Source organism: Myxocyprinus asiaticus, chromosome 2 (genome assembly GCF_019703515.2).
Source record: "Myxocyprinus asiaticus isolate MX2 ecotype Aquarium Trade chromosome 2, UBuf_Myxa_2, whole genome shotgun sequence".
Taxonomy (NCBI): Eukaryota; Metazoa; Chordata; class Actinopteri; order Cypriniformes; family Catostomidae; genus Myxocyprinus; species Myxocyprinus asiaticus.
The window spans coordinates 43,190,225-43,206,760 of NC_059345.1; the positions used below are offsets into that span (position 1 = coordinate 43,190,225).

General features: G+C 37.7%; 2 protein-coding genes across 2 annotated transcripts in view; one reads left to right on the forward strand and one right to left on the reverse strand.

Moving 5' to 3' along the window:
- Window positions 1–3,640, forward strand: part of LOC127451750 (alanine aminotransferase 2-like) — a 35,017-nt gene extending 31,377 nt beyond the window's left edge. The window contains exon 11 of the mRNA XM_051716673.1: window positions 2,072–3,640. Within this exon, the coding sequence (XP_051572633.1) occupies window positions 2,072–2,183 (112 nt within the window). The 3' untranslated portion in view covers window positions 2,184–3,640. The remainder of the gene's footprint in view (window positions 1–2,071) is intronic.
- A 1,994-nt stretch (window positions 3,641–5,634) lies between these two features.
- Window positions 5,635–16,024, reverse strand: LOC127451840 (dnaJ homolog subfamily A member 2-like). Its single transcript, XM_051716818.1, has 9 exons — window positions 15,779–16,024; window positions 14,268–14,327; window positions 12,327–12,553; window positions 11,920–12,000; window positions 11,521–11,654; window positions 11,194–11,390; window positions 7,432–7,576; window positions 7,216–7,343; window positions 5,635–6,669 (listed from the first exon to the last, which is right to left on the reverse strand). The coding sequence occupies exons 1-9, from the start codon at window positions 16,007–16,009 to the stop codon at window positions 6,481–6,483; spliced, it is 1,392 nt and encodes a 463-aa protein (XP_051572778.1). The 5' UTR covers window positions 16,010–16,024; the 3' UTR covers window positions 5,635–6,480.
- Between the last annotated feature and the right edge of the window lie 512 nt (window positions 16,025–16,536).

A 16,536-nucleotide genomic window follows, 5' to 3' on the forward strand; every position in this document is an offset into this window, starting at 1 on the left:
GAAAATGTACAAATGTGCATTGTATATTTCACATAATATCAGGGGTTCGTACGAGGTGCTTGAAGTACTTGAATTTGGCTTTTTCAAATTGAAGTCCTGGAAAACCCTTGAAAATAGCCATTTTTACCAAGAGGTTCTTAAAAAATTCTTGAATTATAGAAAATCTTAAAATACATTGCTTAAATCATTTAATAAATGAAATGTATTTATTTATTTTCGGAAAAACACGAGGACAGACCACTAGACCACTGCTGAAGCAGCGTATAGACGGCGCTGTCACGTGGCACCTGTTATTTTGGCAGCGCTGTTCAGAATGGGCCAATCACAATCAAGTGTTACTGGAGGATTTAAAAATATATATTTTATAGATACTGCTGTGGCGGATTTAACAAGTATGAATCATTGCAACTATCAGTTTTAATTACAATTTACTCTCTGGAGTGAAAAAATTATATGAGATGTAAAACGTGAGATTTGAATGCAGATCAATGGAGGATTCCGTTAACGATTCATAAACATACTGTACATTCTTCTGCTGGTGCAATGGAGGATTCAGTTTTGTGAGCCGTCTAGCGCCCACTTGTGTAAAGAAAGCTTTGTGTCTCACAAAATATGTTATTTCTGACAACATTTGGGTCAATATCAAAATATGTTGTCAAACATGTCCCTTTACTTTTTTAGAAAAAGTTTTCAAATGACCACAAAAAAAAAGTATCATTTTATAACCTAACCTTTAATGATATGAAATGGCTTGACTCTGTTTTGCACATTTTTTAGAAAGTATATTTGAAATTGTCAATTGCCTGAAAAAAATCCTTGTTCCCTTCATCTGGTACACCACTTCTATGACATTTAAAGTTATTTGTGTGTTTATTTTGTACTTATTTTTAATACAGGTATTAGTGCAAGGCTGAACAAGTGTGCAAACAAAACAAAATTATTATTAATGATTTAAAAAGAATATTTGTCCCTTGATTTCATGGCATTGGTGTTACCAAAGTTGTAGAAAATCATTTTTAAGATCAAAGTTCAGAGGCTGCTTAAATATGCATATAGTGATTTTTCCCAGCATGTTAAAAAGTTATGAATTCATATTTTAACTGTAATATTTTCACACACAAAAATTTGGTGTTGTACCCCATTGAACCCTCATTAGTGTTAACTTAGTGTTAACTTGCTTCATTCATGAAACAAAATTAAATAATAAAAATAACAACAGTCAAGTTTTCCTTTATGAATAAAAATAATGTCAAAATGTTACAGAATGTTTACCCTCAGCGTTTATGGGCAAAAACTGAACTGAATGGAAAATTTCAATATTTTGTAAGTTGGAAAGTCAAATTTTTTGAGAATGACCCATTTGCAATTTCGGTCAGTTCCTTGTATAAATCTGTCGTGTGACTTTAGAAAACATGGATGAGTCATATGGACTACTGTTTACAGACCCAGTTATTCACTTTTATTGGAAAGTGAAGTGTGTTTTAAGGGAGCACACTACAATTGCACATCAATTTCATCATGAATGAACCAAGAATTGTTACTGTGAGAATATGTAGTTAAAGATGCTCAATGAGATAGGTTGTACATGTTATAAGTGGTGTTTTATAAAAATAAATTAACTGAATGAATAAAATATTTGTATTTAAAATTAACAATTAAAGAATTTGTTTTAATGACATCAACAAATAAAAATGTGCTTGAGAAGTCCTTGAATTTAACTTTGAAGCATCTGTACGAACCCTGTAATATTTCATTATTAAATCCAAATCTATATAAAGAAATAACAAATATTTATATATTGGCAATTCGTGGCTCTTACACGCTTCAGCATTTAACCTCAGCACTAACTGGCATTACCCTCAGATATAACAGCACTATATACGTATGATGTATTTGGGACCTGCTTCTTGCCTTGTAACAATGTAATGTGCCTTGTTAATAAATATGTGGGGAACATGAACAGTAAGTCTTACCACATGAAACGGTCATCTGTATTTTATACTTTACATGGCTAAGTAATGAGTAACATTCTAATATTGTTTAATGTTTGGTGTCATTGTCTTTGTTTCAGAATGACAATCCTGCCACCTACAGAGAAGCTAAAGGTACTCCTTGGCAAAGTGCAAGATTTCCATATCAAGTTCATGAAAGAATATTCTGCTCTGGAGCAGCTACAGAGATGAGATCTGCCCTGATCTGGAAAGCATATAAGTTTGCCAGCTCCAGCACATGGCTACTTAACACACTAGCCCCTCATTAAAACTGTAAAGATAGTGTTAAGTACTGTATCTTGCTGGGTTTTTAATCCTCATTTTAAAACTTGATTTAAGGGATTTATAAAAACGACTGCCTTGTGTACTGATACATTTGGTCGATCTGTTTTTGGGAGATGATCTGGGAGTTTTGGGGAAATTATTACCCGTTTAGTCAGATGTAACACTAAAGCTTGAATTTTGAAAATGGCACACAACAAAAGTCATCTAGCAATGCATTTTCTTGTTTATTTTGCATTTAAATCAAATCTTTTTTTCTCCCCAATTTGGAATGCCCAATTCCCAAATCATCAATTCTTAAACAGGGTGCATGATCAACCTGATCAGACACCCTTTATCATAAATAAGATTCAACAAAAAATAAGAAGTTTCCAAAACCAGGACACTTTGGCTGTTATTTGCACCAATATACAGAATTCTTTTATTTTGTTTGCATGTGCCCCTGAAAATATATTCCTGTCCTTCATGTTGCACCTTTATGAATTATACAAAACTATTTTGACTGATGCAAATTTGCATTTTTCACTTTTACCATTGTATATTTAAGAGGGAAAGGGGTTGTTTTGTGACTGAAACATTGAAGGTACATGTTATAGTTTTGGACAGTTTACAAGGAGGGAATTATTTTAACATTTATGTTGCCCTGACCATTGTTGTACTCATTGCCATGACAAACTTTTTAGTGGCTAGTGGAAAACGTGGAGTGAAGGGAGCATGTGTGGTAAAAAGTCTAGTTGCTGGCCTATAATTAATGTTTACTCCTGTATTTATTACACTGCTTTAGCTGTGAAAGAAATGTGAAATGTGAAAATCTTCATCGCAGACCTGTTTGAAAGAAATCAGTTCATTTCCTTTTTTATTTTATTTTTTACAATATTTACAATTTAAACACAAGCCATTAGGCCAGATATATTTGTGCCAAAGTCTCCTCATTATCTGTCATTGTACTTTTATATCAAAGCCATTAAGAGTAAATAAATATTAATGCAGCACTATTCTTTTAAGCTAAATTAACATCCTATCACTTCATATGAGGTGCCTTCACTCATGCTTATGAGTTTTAATGAATTGATTTCTTTTTCTCTATATGCAGTAGCATAGCTTGTAAAAATGTAAAGTTTTTTCTAAATATAGTTTCTTTTATGTAGTTTTTGTTTACAGATTTTTGAGAACTGGCCCAGTGTTTACAAATTGTAAATACTAATTGCAGTTGATTACCAATTTAAAGTTGGTTGCATCTGTTCCAATTCAAGTTTTGACCTTTTGTTTTTAATAAAGATGACAAAATTGGGTCATTAATCTTTTTAGTGTATAATTTGTCCATGTTTGCCAAACAGTTTCCCTTGGGGATTAATAAAGGATTTTTAATCAATCAACAGCAATGCTTTTATTTAGCCCTACAGTTCAATTAATTCAGCATGCAACAGGGTTCTCACAGTCACAAAAAACCTGGAAATATAAGATCATTTTAAAATCATATTTGTCTCTAAATATATATAACTCATTGACAAGAAGTTGCTCTTTTTGAATGCAACTATGTAAGTGCATTATTTATTTTTTTTAAATCCTGAACTGGGAAAGTCATGGAAACTGATTGGAAAAAGATGTGGAACCCTGATTCAAAAATGTATATATGCTAATAAATTGGTTCAAAGTGACCATGAGTGAAATGGCATGTAAAACTAAATCTGTGTACTTTAGCTGGTAATGTAGACTTTCATTAACCCAAGCGAGTCTGCAGTAAGGTGATGGCCAACATGGTTGTGAAATGTAACTTTACTGCCCTCTGTTGTTTTTTTAAGACAACTGAATTGCTCAATGGCAGTGTATATTCACACAATTGTTTTCTCTAGCACAGGAACTTGCAATAATAGTTTTATGCTTCAGGTCAGCTTTAAGCTTTTTGAAGAGTCTTTTATCTCCTTTTCTCCCCAGTTTGGAATGCCCAGTTCCCACTACTTAGTAGGTCCTCGTGGTGGCGCGGTTACTCGCCTCAGTCCGGGTGGCGGAGGACAAGTCTCAGTCCGCCCATCTTATCACATGGCTCGCTGTGCATGACAATGCGGAGATTCACAGCATGTGGAGGCTCATGCTACTCTCCGCGATCCACGCACAAATTACCACGCGCCCCATTGAGAGTGAGAACCATTAAACGCGACCACGAGGAGGTTACCCCGTGTGACTCTACCCTCCCTAGCAACCGGGCCAATTTGGTTGCTTAGGAGACCTGACTGAAGTCACTCAGCACATCCTGGATTCAAACTTGGTAGTCACCGTCAATACTCGCTGAGCTACCCAAGCCCACTTTTTTGAAGAAACTTGCACTTTACTCAGCTGCGCTGCCTTCAAATAATTGGTTTATTAACCAATTTTAGTGAAAGATCAGACATGTTAAACACTAAGAACCCTACTAAGTCCATGACATGTCAATGGTGAGTGCATAGAAGAAACCATGTTTCATATACCAAAGACGTTTTGCAACTGTACAGCATCTCTAACAACTCTCTTCCTTTTCCAAAGGCATTGCATCTCGGAGGACAGATAAACATCAGTGCGACATGCTGATAATGTGTAAACAAAAGGTCAGAGTCAAAATGTGCATATTAAAGCACATTACAATACATTATGATTCACATTTGTAGACATGCTTATAATTTATACGTTTGGCACCTGAAGACGATAAAAACAATTTCATGATAAAAATGCTGAATAGTTAAATGGCTAGTTCACCCAAAAATGAAAATTCTCTCATTATTTACTCACCCTCATGATATTCCAGATGTGTTTGACTTTCTTCTGCTGAACACAAATGAAGATTTTTAGAAGAATATCTCAGCTCTTTAGGTCCATACAATGCAAGTGAATGTTGGTCTGAACTTTGACAGTCCAAAAAGCACATAAAGGCAGCATATAAGTAAACCATGTGACTCCAGTGGTTAAATCCGTATCTTCAAGACTTAAATATTGTTCTGTTTCTCACCCACAACTATCACATCACTTCTAAAGATATGGATTTAACCGCTGGAGTCACATAGACTACTTTTATGCTGCCTTTATGTGCATTTTGGAGCTTCAAAGGCCTGATCATCATTCACTTGCCTTGTATGGACCTACAGAGCGGAGATATTCTTCTAAAAATCTTGGTGTTCAGCAGAAGTCCAACATATCTGGAATAGCATGAGGATGAGTAAATGAGAAATTTTCATTTTTGGGTGAACTATCCCTTTAACTTAGTCCTGAGTGCAAGCAATCCTAAATGGCTTCAACTTCAGCTTTACAAAAAACTATGTATTAACGATGCAATAAAACACTATAAACATTGCCAAGTAATGACGAGCATCAAATAAAGCAAAGACCTTAATATTTTTAAGAGATATTGAAGGACATTTTATTTAACAACTCAAACTTTTTTTCACAGAAGATATAAGCCTAAAGGTGCTTCATTTTCCTCGTATTTCATTACGTTTCTTGAATACAGATGTTTCACTCAGAGAAGGGACCAAAATGTTCTCAACATGCACCTGGATTGCTGACAAATATAGGCAAAGATTTTATTTCAACTAGTTCAAAAACATAAATCACACGCTCAAATGTGACAGTAGCTGATACAAAGCTTAAATGACAATCACTTTCATTTTATACATGTTATAGTCGCTTGTTCCAATTCTTAAAATATCAAAGAAAGGAAAAAACAAAAATCTACAAATAAAATAAAGTGGTAAAAATTGAGCACAGATACATACAAACAAACCTAAAAATGGATTGTGATGAAGTCCCATTGCGGCATTTCTATTTTTCTTGCTTTTTTTGTTTTATGATAGGTCTCTCCTAACTCCTCCGTTAGTCACTCCTCTCCAAACAAAGTCTTGAGTACAGGGTCAAAACTGCATTTTACGGTTAGTTTTAAACTTGTGAATACTATGACAACAACAACAAAAAATGCAAGTTACACAGAGTACGGAGCAATTACCCTTTTTTCTTTGAACTGGGGTTGCCTCTAGAGGGGCAGGCTGGGAGAGGAGGGCCAAGAAAGGATTACTAGATGCAGGTTCATCTGTGCGTTTACTACAAGGGAATCAGGTGGTAAGGAATGGCCATTCATAATTTCATTTAAGGCAGCCCCGAATCAGATTCTGAAACACACGTTTTTTTGTTGTGCAACTATCCCCATTGTTGGGAGCTGGAAAGATGCATGTGGTAGCCGGGTTTACTGGTGGGCACACTGCACTCCTGGGCCGTGGTGTCCTCCTTCGTCATCTGAGCTGTCGTTGTATGCCTCGCGGCGGTGACCACCAGAGGAGCTCGTGCTCATGTCAAAATCCTGCAGGTCTACCTCTTCTGCATCTCCAGATATTACTGGCGCATCGGCCCGTGTAGGCAGCAAGTCCTCTAATTCCTGCAAAATGGAAAGGGAGACATTAGGACGATGATGTACTCAATGCCTCAATATTAAATAGGTAGTTAACCAAAATTAAAATGATCACTTACCCACCATGTTGTTCTAAACCCATATTACTTCTTCCGTGGAACACAAAAGGAGATGCAAGGCAGAAGGTTAGCCTCAGTCACCATTCACTTTCATTATGGAAAAAAGATGCAATGAAAGTGAATGGTGACTGAGGCTAACCTTCTGCCTTGCATCTCCTTTTGTGTATCAAACTATAGAAATTCATACTGGTTTGAAAAACCAAGTTTTTAGTTCAATGCCATATCAGCACCAAAGGCTATTTTCATGACAAGAACATGGAGTCAAACAATAAAGGAAGAAAGCAAATAAATAAAAAGGATAATAAAAAAAAAAATCTTCATAATAAAACATTTAAATCAGTTTAAAAATTTTGGAAATATTTGGAAACAGCATGAGGTTAAGAGAGTAAGTAATGACAATTGCCATTTTTTGGTTAACTATCACTGTACTGAACCATGTGTGTGCAAACCTTACCGACAGTCTCTCTAGGCTTAACCAGTTGTTGTCCGGGAACTGCACATCAAACTTGATGAACAAGTCTCCTTTCTCAAAGGGGTTACGATACTGTGGCATGCCCTCTCCTCTAACAACTCTGACTGATCCTGCACAGGACACAATTTTCAGTCAGTCAATGTATTAATCATTTAAACCTCTATATAAAAATGGACATTTCATTTAGAGAGGACTCACCTGGTTCAATGACTTTGCCAGCTGGGTACTTCACCACAATCTGTCTACCATCTAAGTGTTTCAACGTGAAATGGAACCCACAAAGTGATTCAACAAGGCCAATCTTATGGGTCATGTGCAAGTCGTTGGCCTCTCTTCTGAATGTCTGTTGAAAGAGGTTTAGCTTTAGCTTTCCCAAAATTATATATCTGAACAAACAAATCATTCTACTGAGGCTTTCATGATCTCATCAGTCAAATCTGACTAGGGACAGGAACAGAGAACTGATTCCACTGCAAACCAACAAAAAGAAATCGTATGATTTTTATGACTTTCGGTTCCAGTGCACCTAATATGGTTTTTAAACGTGCCTAATTTTGTTTTGAAGGTCTCATACAATAGATTTACATGCATCAAAGGTCAAAAAACACTTTAATTTGCTCATAATTTTAATTGCAGCATTACCGTTTTTCCCCCCAGTGTCAAAAACGACTCGTTCAATGATCCGTTCTAAAGAATTCATTCTAAACTCCTCCTTTCAGAGAGCCTACTCTGCTCTGATTGGTCAGATTGGTCTACCGCTTACAGCACGTGTCAGAAAGGAAATGCCCACTACCATATCAGAGTTTTACCTTACCAATTTGAGCCCGAGTCCGATAGTGAAACATCGGAAGATCAACCACCATCACAAGCACGACAAGAACAGGACGTTTCTCAGTGGTAAGTTTATATGTATTTTTTTTCCCCAATTTGGAATGCCCAATTCCCAATGCACATTTAAGTCCTCGTGGTGGCGTAGTGATTCGCCTTAATCCAGGTTGCGGAGGATGAATCCCAGCTGCCTCTACGTCTGAGACCGCGCATCTTATCATGTGGCTTGTTGAGCACATTGCCACGGAGACATAGCACGTGTGGAGGCTTCACACCATCCACGCTCAACTCACCACGCGCCCCACCGAGAACGAACCACATTTTAGTGACCACGAGGAGGTTACCCCATGTGACTCTAACCGGGCCAATGTGGTTGCTTAGGAGACCTGGCTGAGTCACTCAGCACACACTGGGATTCGAACTACCAAACTCCAGGGGTGGTAGCCAGCGTCTTTTACCACTGATCTACCCAGGCCCCCAGTTTATATGTAGTTTGACAATAACGTGAGTTAGCCAGTTAGCAGAGGCTAACAGCTAACAGGCTAACAGCGTGCACTGGCTGAACACTGTTTTTTTTGTTACCAAATTACGTAGGTTAGTACAGGAAGTAAGTCTGGAATTACTAACGACTCGTTTCAGGTGTTCAGAATCAGTTCTTTCTTTTGGGTGTCAATAACTCCATATTTCGTGCACTTTGATTTTTGAAACTTTGCAGACTTTTTTACATTCACAAACAGCTATATAACACACTACATGAAAGGTAATATTTGAAAAACCACAATAAGTGCTCTTTAACGGTTCTTGAATGTACATTTTTTTGCTACTCCACAGCGCTGACCCTCTACTGAATTTCTTACGAGCAGTTTACAAAAAAAATTCTACGGCGAAACCTGTGTGGAATGACTCCATGAGCCCGGTTTTTTTTTAGTGATCTGACTTCAAATATGTCCACCTCAAAAATTACACTGTTTCAGTTCTTGTTTAATGTAATTTTGTACTTTGAGCTTCTGACACTTAAATCAGGCAATGCTTTTACTGACTGTTTGTTCATATGACCATCGGTAGTTAAAGACCTACACATGTGTGTTGTGTTATCACTAGTGGAACTTCATTAAAATAAAATGTCATTTTTTGTTTTAGAATTTAATGTTTTCGGATTTTTTGATATTGGATACTGCATTTGTGCTTCAAAAATGTCTTTTGAAAAGTAATTTAAAAAGTCTGTGTAAACACATTTTAGCAATAATTGTATTAAACTGATGTAGGATACCTCACGATACGCATTGCGATACATCACAACTGGATATATCACGACATTGCGATACCATGATTTGAATCCGATTCACAAGCTTTCAATTAATTTGGGTATATTTCAGGTATAATGTCCATTTTAGGTATGAAAGAAATGGTCTTTCAGCTAATGCTGTTATTGATTATACAGAGGATCTTCTAACTTTAAATTATGGAAATATTAATTTTACAAATTTTATTTTATCATTAGTTTTTCATCATTTTGGTCACACTTAAACTTTTTTTTTTTCCTCCCCAATTTGGACTTGCACTTCCAAGTCCTCGTGGTGGTGTAGTGACTCGCCTCAATCCGGGTGGCGGAGGACAAATCTCAGTTGCCTCCGCATCTGAAACGTCAATCCGCGCATCTTATCATGTGGCTTGCTACCGTGGAGACATAGTGCTGTGGAGGCTTCACGCTATTCTCCGCGGCATCCACACACAACTCACCATGCGCCCCACCGAGAGTGAGAACCACATTATAGCGACCACAAGGAGGTTACCTCATGTGACTCTACCCTCCCTAGCAACAGGGCCAATTTGGCTGCTTAGGAGACCTGACTGGAGTCACTCAGCACGCCCTGGATTCAAACTCATGACTCTAGGGGTGGCAGTCAGCGTCTTTGCACGCCAAGCTACCCAGGCCCCCACATTTAAGCTTTTTAAAAATATAAAAAGTCCATGTATTCCAGCAATAAATTTGTCCTGAAATTGCATATTATATATATATATATATATATATATAGTTAGATGTTTGTTTACATGCCTAATTTGTACCATTTACAAGTATTAACATTGATATGTAGAACAAGTGCTTAAATGGACTCTAACAGAAGTGTTTGTTTTGGTCTTTAATGCATGTGTGATAAGAAATGTTTTTGTTGTTTTTGATCTACAACTGACTGTAGAGAACTTACAATGCACGTAGTGAAAAGATCTCGGTGCTAAACTTCTTCAGCACTACACTACTCAAATACTGTTGAGTGAAACCTAAAAAAAATTAACAGCCAGTGGCTAATCACACATTTTTGTCGCATATGTGAGTGATTTAGGGTGAGGGCTGTGGATAGAAAGAAAGAGCGATCTTGGGATTTTAAGAATAGACATCAAGATCCTTCAAGATTGCAATCAAGCGGAAAATATATACTTTTGCCTGGCCCTAGAGCCAAACGCGTGAGAGAGTCCCAGCATGTCCATGAGAAAAAAGTCCCTTGTGCCTCACAGAAGTGTCTCTGACTGCACTGAGGAACGCCGCTCTGAGTTTACACTTTAGACAACCTGAATATAAATATCGATACATGGATCTTAAAGATTCCCCTCCCCAAATCTAACATGTTCCTTTTTTTGTACACACATGAGGGCATGTGAAGGAGAGAGAAATGGTTGAATCCAGAACCTGTACAACAGCATTCTTATGACACACGGTCACTGCAATCTGCTTCATCGTCCTGCAGCAGTTTAGCAGTCAAAAGGGCACCAAAGCCAGGTCATTTGTATGACTGAATCGCAGCACTAGAGAATAAGCACTTTGGCTCACTGCACCAAACACATACTGTGTCACTGTTAATTCATCTTCTTAAGAGAGCCTTGAATTAGAAGGCTATTTAAACTCTCAACACTCTGGGTACGGGAAATTTCTTACATTCATTTTGAATCTCAGATGATTACAAATTAATATTACTAACAATTAACACCATAGTTCACATATTTTTAAGAAAGCAAATACTGCGGAAAGAAAGCTCAATTGTCACAGGCCATTATTGTGAATAAAGAGAACACAAATTAATTTGGGCTTAAAATATAGGCTAAGGCTTTTGGCCAGACAGAAATTTAGCTTCTCACCTCATGCTCCTTCTCCTGCAGGACCAAGACAATGTCTCCAGGTTCTACACCAGGTGCCTGGTCAGCCTCTCCACCAAAGGTGATCTTTTGTCCGTGCTTCATACCTTTATCCACGTGCACTTCCAGAATCTTCACCTCTTTAATCACCTTTTTGCCCTCACACTTTTTGCAGCGGTCCTTCTCACTGATCACCTCACCTGGATCATAGAGAAGTTTCTATTGAGGGGTTTTCTCTACATAATTAACCTGCAGCTGTTCAGAACTGATTTAATAACTACTACTAATCATCAGAGTACATTCCGATGCAGAAAGAGTCCAGTGGCTTACCTTCACCATTACAATCGGTACACACTGACTGCATCTGTTGGACCATGCCAGGCGCAAGCTGTCTGATCATTATGCGCATACCACGCCCCTTGCAGGCTGTACACTTCTGGACTGCGCCGGACTTTCCTCCCTGGCTGAAGAGACAGAAAAACAGCAGCAAGCATGAGCACATATAGACTTATTAACCCAGGGGAAAATTTCAAAAAATATAAAAGCCTTGGTGGTCAGTTCAGGTCATTTACAAATAACCATGATGCCAGACTGATACCAGGCTTATAAAAGCAGGATTACACTGAACTGATAGGGTGTGGTTGGACGGAGAGAGAATACTCAAAATTACTAAGCAAATTTTCTTTAACTGTCATGAAAACACCCTTACACTTAAGAAATATTACTCACCCATTACAAGCGCTACACAGAACATTCTTGCTCAGTTGCAATTTGGTTGTTTTTCCATTGTACAAGTCTTCAAGAGACACCCTATGAGAAACAAAGCAGTGTTACAAAAGCTCTTCCTGAATATTCAAACATAATTTTTTTTTTTTTTTTTAAACAGTTCATCCATGTTTTATTTGATGCAATCCTGGTTAAAACCGTAAACGCAGATATTTAAAGTTTTTCTTCAAAATATTACTTTACACATGCTTGGCAACTATGACAGAAAATAGGACTCGAGGACAATAAGGAAACAGAAAGAGACCAGTGGGACCATTTAGGGACAGCTGAGAACAGCACAAACACCATTTCTACACATCTCTTTAAATAAGGAAATTTCTCAAACCACAAGCTGTGTGAACCTCACTCACTTTAGGGGGTGGACCATATCCTCCCCTCTCCGCCGTCCTCCATTCCTGCTCCGGCTCTGTCCACCCATGAAGCCAAAGAGGCCTCCACCAAAGATATGGGAAAAGATGTCATCCATCCCACTTCCTCCACAGCCCCCTTCTCGCAGACCCTGCTCCCCATAACGGTCGTACAATTCCTTCTTCTCTGGGTTAGTTAGTACTTCATATGCAAAGCTAATCTCTTTGAACTGAAAAGAATAAAATTGTGTGCTTAAAGCAGATACAGTGGAGACAAATTTGACCTCTGAAAAATGTTCTGATTATTTTAAACATTAATAATGTGAAGATTTAGTGAATACGTTTTAACATATTTCATTTGATCTAGGGATGTCATGATACAGGTACTGGGTCCGATACTGCACTCATGTACTTGTACTCGTGCTTGGAAAAATGCTCCGATACCATCTGATGAATTAATGTCATTGAGTGAAAATTTGGACAAATTAAAATTACTTTATTTCCTTGTGTGATTATTACATTGTAAAGGCTAAGATTGAATGAGATAAATATATAGTTTGCATGTGCTGCACGCTTTCAATTAAATATATCTTGTTTTAAGAATGTTTGAATGTAAAAGTGAAGCTGGCTACTCGTACCCAGGAGCTCTAAAACACCATCATGAGCATCGCGTGCTCTGTTTGTAGCAGATGACAGCGAGCAGAGCACTTAATCACTTTGTAGCGTGCAGCACATACAGACTACATATTTATTAAATTAAATAGCAGCCTTTTGCGGTTCAATAATCACACTGGGTCACGTAGCAACCTGCTTTTCCGGAGGCGAGAAGCTACCACCAAGAACACAGAAACGGAAAAGCCTTTAATCATAATAAAAGATCAATAAAAAAAATATCACTACTGAATATAGTTATGTAATATTCACTGTAATGCTGCTGCTGCTGCTGCTACTACTACTACTACTACTACTACTAATAATAATAAATCAATAATTTTCTTATTTTTAAGCAATATCTCACATCTGTGATGCTCTGTTGTGCAGCACCTTATTTGACAAAAATAACTGTGAAGTGAGGATTATGCTGTTAAGTGCTGTATAAAATAAAAATTGATTAAAAATACAATATTATGTTGGAAATTAAATGTTTGGTTGTCATTAGATTACAGTTTTAATTAATTCATTTATTTAGACCCTATTTTGCTGATAAAATGGAAAAACTGTTTAATATGGAATAAAAAATAAATAAACAAACAACTAGTATCACCAGTATTGGCGAATAGTGAAAAGTATCGGTACTCCTAATCATTCTTTAAAAAAATCGTATCGGGAGGCATGGGTAGCTCAGCGAGTATTGACGCTGACTACCACCCCTGGAGACACGAGTTTGAATCCAGGACGTGCTGAGTGACTCCAGTCAGGTCTCCTAAGCAACCAATCGGCCCAGTTGCTAGGGAGGGTAGAGTCACATGGGGTAACCTCCTCGTGGTCATGATTAGTGGTGCTCGCTCTCAAGGGGGCGCGTGGTACGTTGTGGATGAATCGCGGAGTAGCATGAGCCTTCACATGCTGCGAGTCTCCGCGGTGTCGTGCACAACGAGCCACGTGATAAGATGTGCGGATTGACTGTCTCAGAAGCGGAGGCAACTGAGACTTGTCCTCCACCACCCGGATTGATGCGAGTAACCACGCCACCACGAGGACCTAGTAAGTGAGAATTGGGCAAGAAAAATTGCAGAGAAAAGGGGATATATATATATATATATATATATATATATATATAAAAAATGGTATCTGGACATCACTAATTTGAACCTGAAAAACGTGTACACAGACATAACAGGCCACAACAACACGAATTACAGCCTTCCAACTTTCTAAAAAAATGCCTTGACATATCAACATGCTCAATATTCGGACACATGCAAAACAAATGAATATTCTTACCTTGTCTCCAGCATTTGGGTTTTTGTCAGGGTGATATTCCTTTGCTAATTTTCGATAAGCCTGAAATATAAATATATAGGGTTTTGAAAGGTTAGTGTCATCAGACCATACTTCCTTCAGATAACATCAAGCAAACTCAACTATTCCCTTACAAAAGGAACATGAGCCTTTCAAGTAAAACAGGACTGACTAAACTGCCTCTCGAGATGAATCAAGATATGATTTGAGAACTGAATCGACAGCATGTGTGGCAAATTGATAATTACCACAAATAATATCAACATGTCTTATTTAAAAAACAGCAGCAAAACTGGTGGTTCCAGTGAGGCACTTACAATGGAAGTGAATGGGGCCAGTCTATAAACACTAATACACACACTGCTTCAAAAGTATAGCCACAAGACATAATTATTATACGTGTTAACATTATTTTAGCGTGATAAAATTGCTTTCGACCCTCAGCTGTGTGAAGTTGCATACAATATTACAACTTTGTTGTCATAACTACATAAAACAACTTGTAATGTAGTCAGCGCTGCCAAATCCCTGATTTAATGCCACTAAAATCATGTTAACACATATATTGTTTACATCTATGCTTGTGTATTTCAATGTTTATGTAATGGCCCTATTCACTTCCACTGTAACCAGAATTTTTGCTGCCTTTTTGTTGTTGTTGTAGTTGTTAAATGAATGAGGGACGAGTCGAAATGATTTTCTGCTGTAATCAAACATTATGCCACAAATACTTTCTATTGAGCTCAACTTGTGTTTAACATGGAGCCTTGTGCGTCATATTCATATGAACCCCGTGTGGCCTTGAACAGCTTAACTCAATACTTACTACCAATCAACAACAGCAGCCATTTCGCCACAACTTCCTAACACTACTGACCCTGATTAAACAAGAGATAATGGTCACTTTAAACAGTTATCGGACGAGATCCTGTATGTTCTGCGCCTGAGCGGAAGCCCATCTGTGCCGAACACATAATACACAGCATGACTAATGGCGATACACCTTACATATAAAACCACTGCAGGACAGTCATATGCCAGAGTCCATATTTAGACTGGCAGTAAAATGATTTTACGTGTGGCCACTTTGGCACTATGACATATAAAGCAAACAAGTCCAAAGCCAAGGCCTTGACACCGGCCACACGATGAGCTGATGCTAACAGTGTTTTCAGCTACTACATGACACATGATGACTCCATTAGTGTCCATGTCCACAGAATAAATTACCCGGATTAAGAGGTAAATGGATGGGGAAAGAGACAGCGGACAGGCTTTATTAAACCCCTCACAACAGACCTCCATTTGAGCGGTTTCGCCCGTCGATCTGGGGACTATAGTCAGTAGGCCAACCTCACGACGAGCTTTAGCTCAGTGCTAATCCTCTCTCTCCCTCTTCCTGATTCACACACACACTCAAAATCCACCCGGTTTACACGCTCGAACAGCGAGACCATCCTCTATATTTAAAGACTGGACAAATAAATCGTTACCTTTTTCAGTTCGTTTTCTGAGGCCGAGGGGGAGACCCCGAGAATGTCGTACAGTTTGGTATCGACGACGTTGGACATGGCTGTGCTGAGTGAAGGACTGTCTGCGAGGAAGCGGAGAGAGAGCTGAAGCGACAGCGAGAAACCGGCCGGAAGTGTCAACTTTAACCTCTCCAACATGCGCCTCCTCTCACAAAACGAGCACATGTCATCATGATGATGGAGAGGCTTCATTATGACATTCTGTTGACGAATATCGTTTGGGCTAGTGAAAATATTGGTACTGCAAGTCTAAATTCTTTTTGTTGAGTCATTTAAGGGAGACTGGGGCTAGTTGTCTCAATTTTTACTCCAGTGAAAGTGAGGATATTTTTGAAAGTCAATTTCTGTTTAAACACACATCTTGAAGTCTTGAAAAGAAAAGCAATTTAACATTCTCACTGTTATTGACCAGGAAAAAATATACAGCTCTTTTTGTAAGAAAGCCGGCACGTCATGACACTATATGGGGTAAGTTTATTGACACTGATTTAAAAAAATAAATAAATAAAAAATGGATAAGTTGCCCCAACATGACATTTATAAAAAAAAAAAAAAGACCCTTGTTATAACACAGTTCAAAAAGTAATAAAAAATGAATAAATAAAAGACAATTATTTATATATATATATATATATATATATATATATATATATATATATATATATACAGCCAAAACTGTATTAGAGAGGTCTGGCTAAAATATTTCATATTTCAGTAAT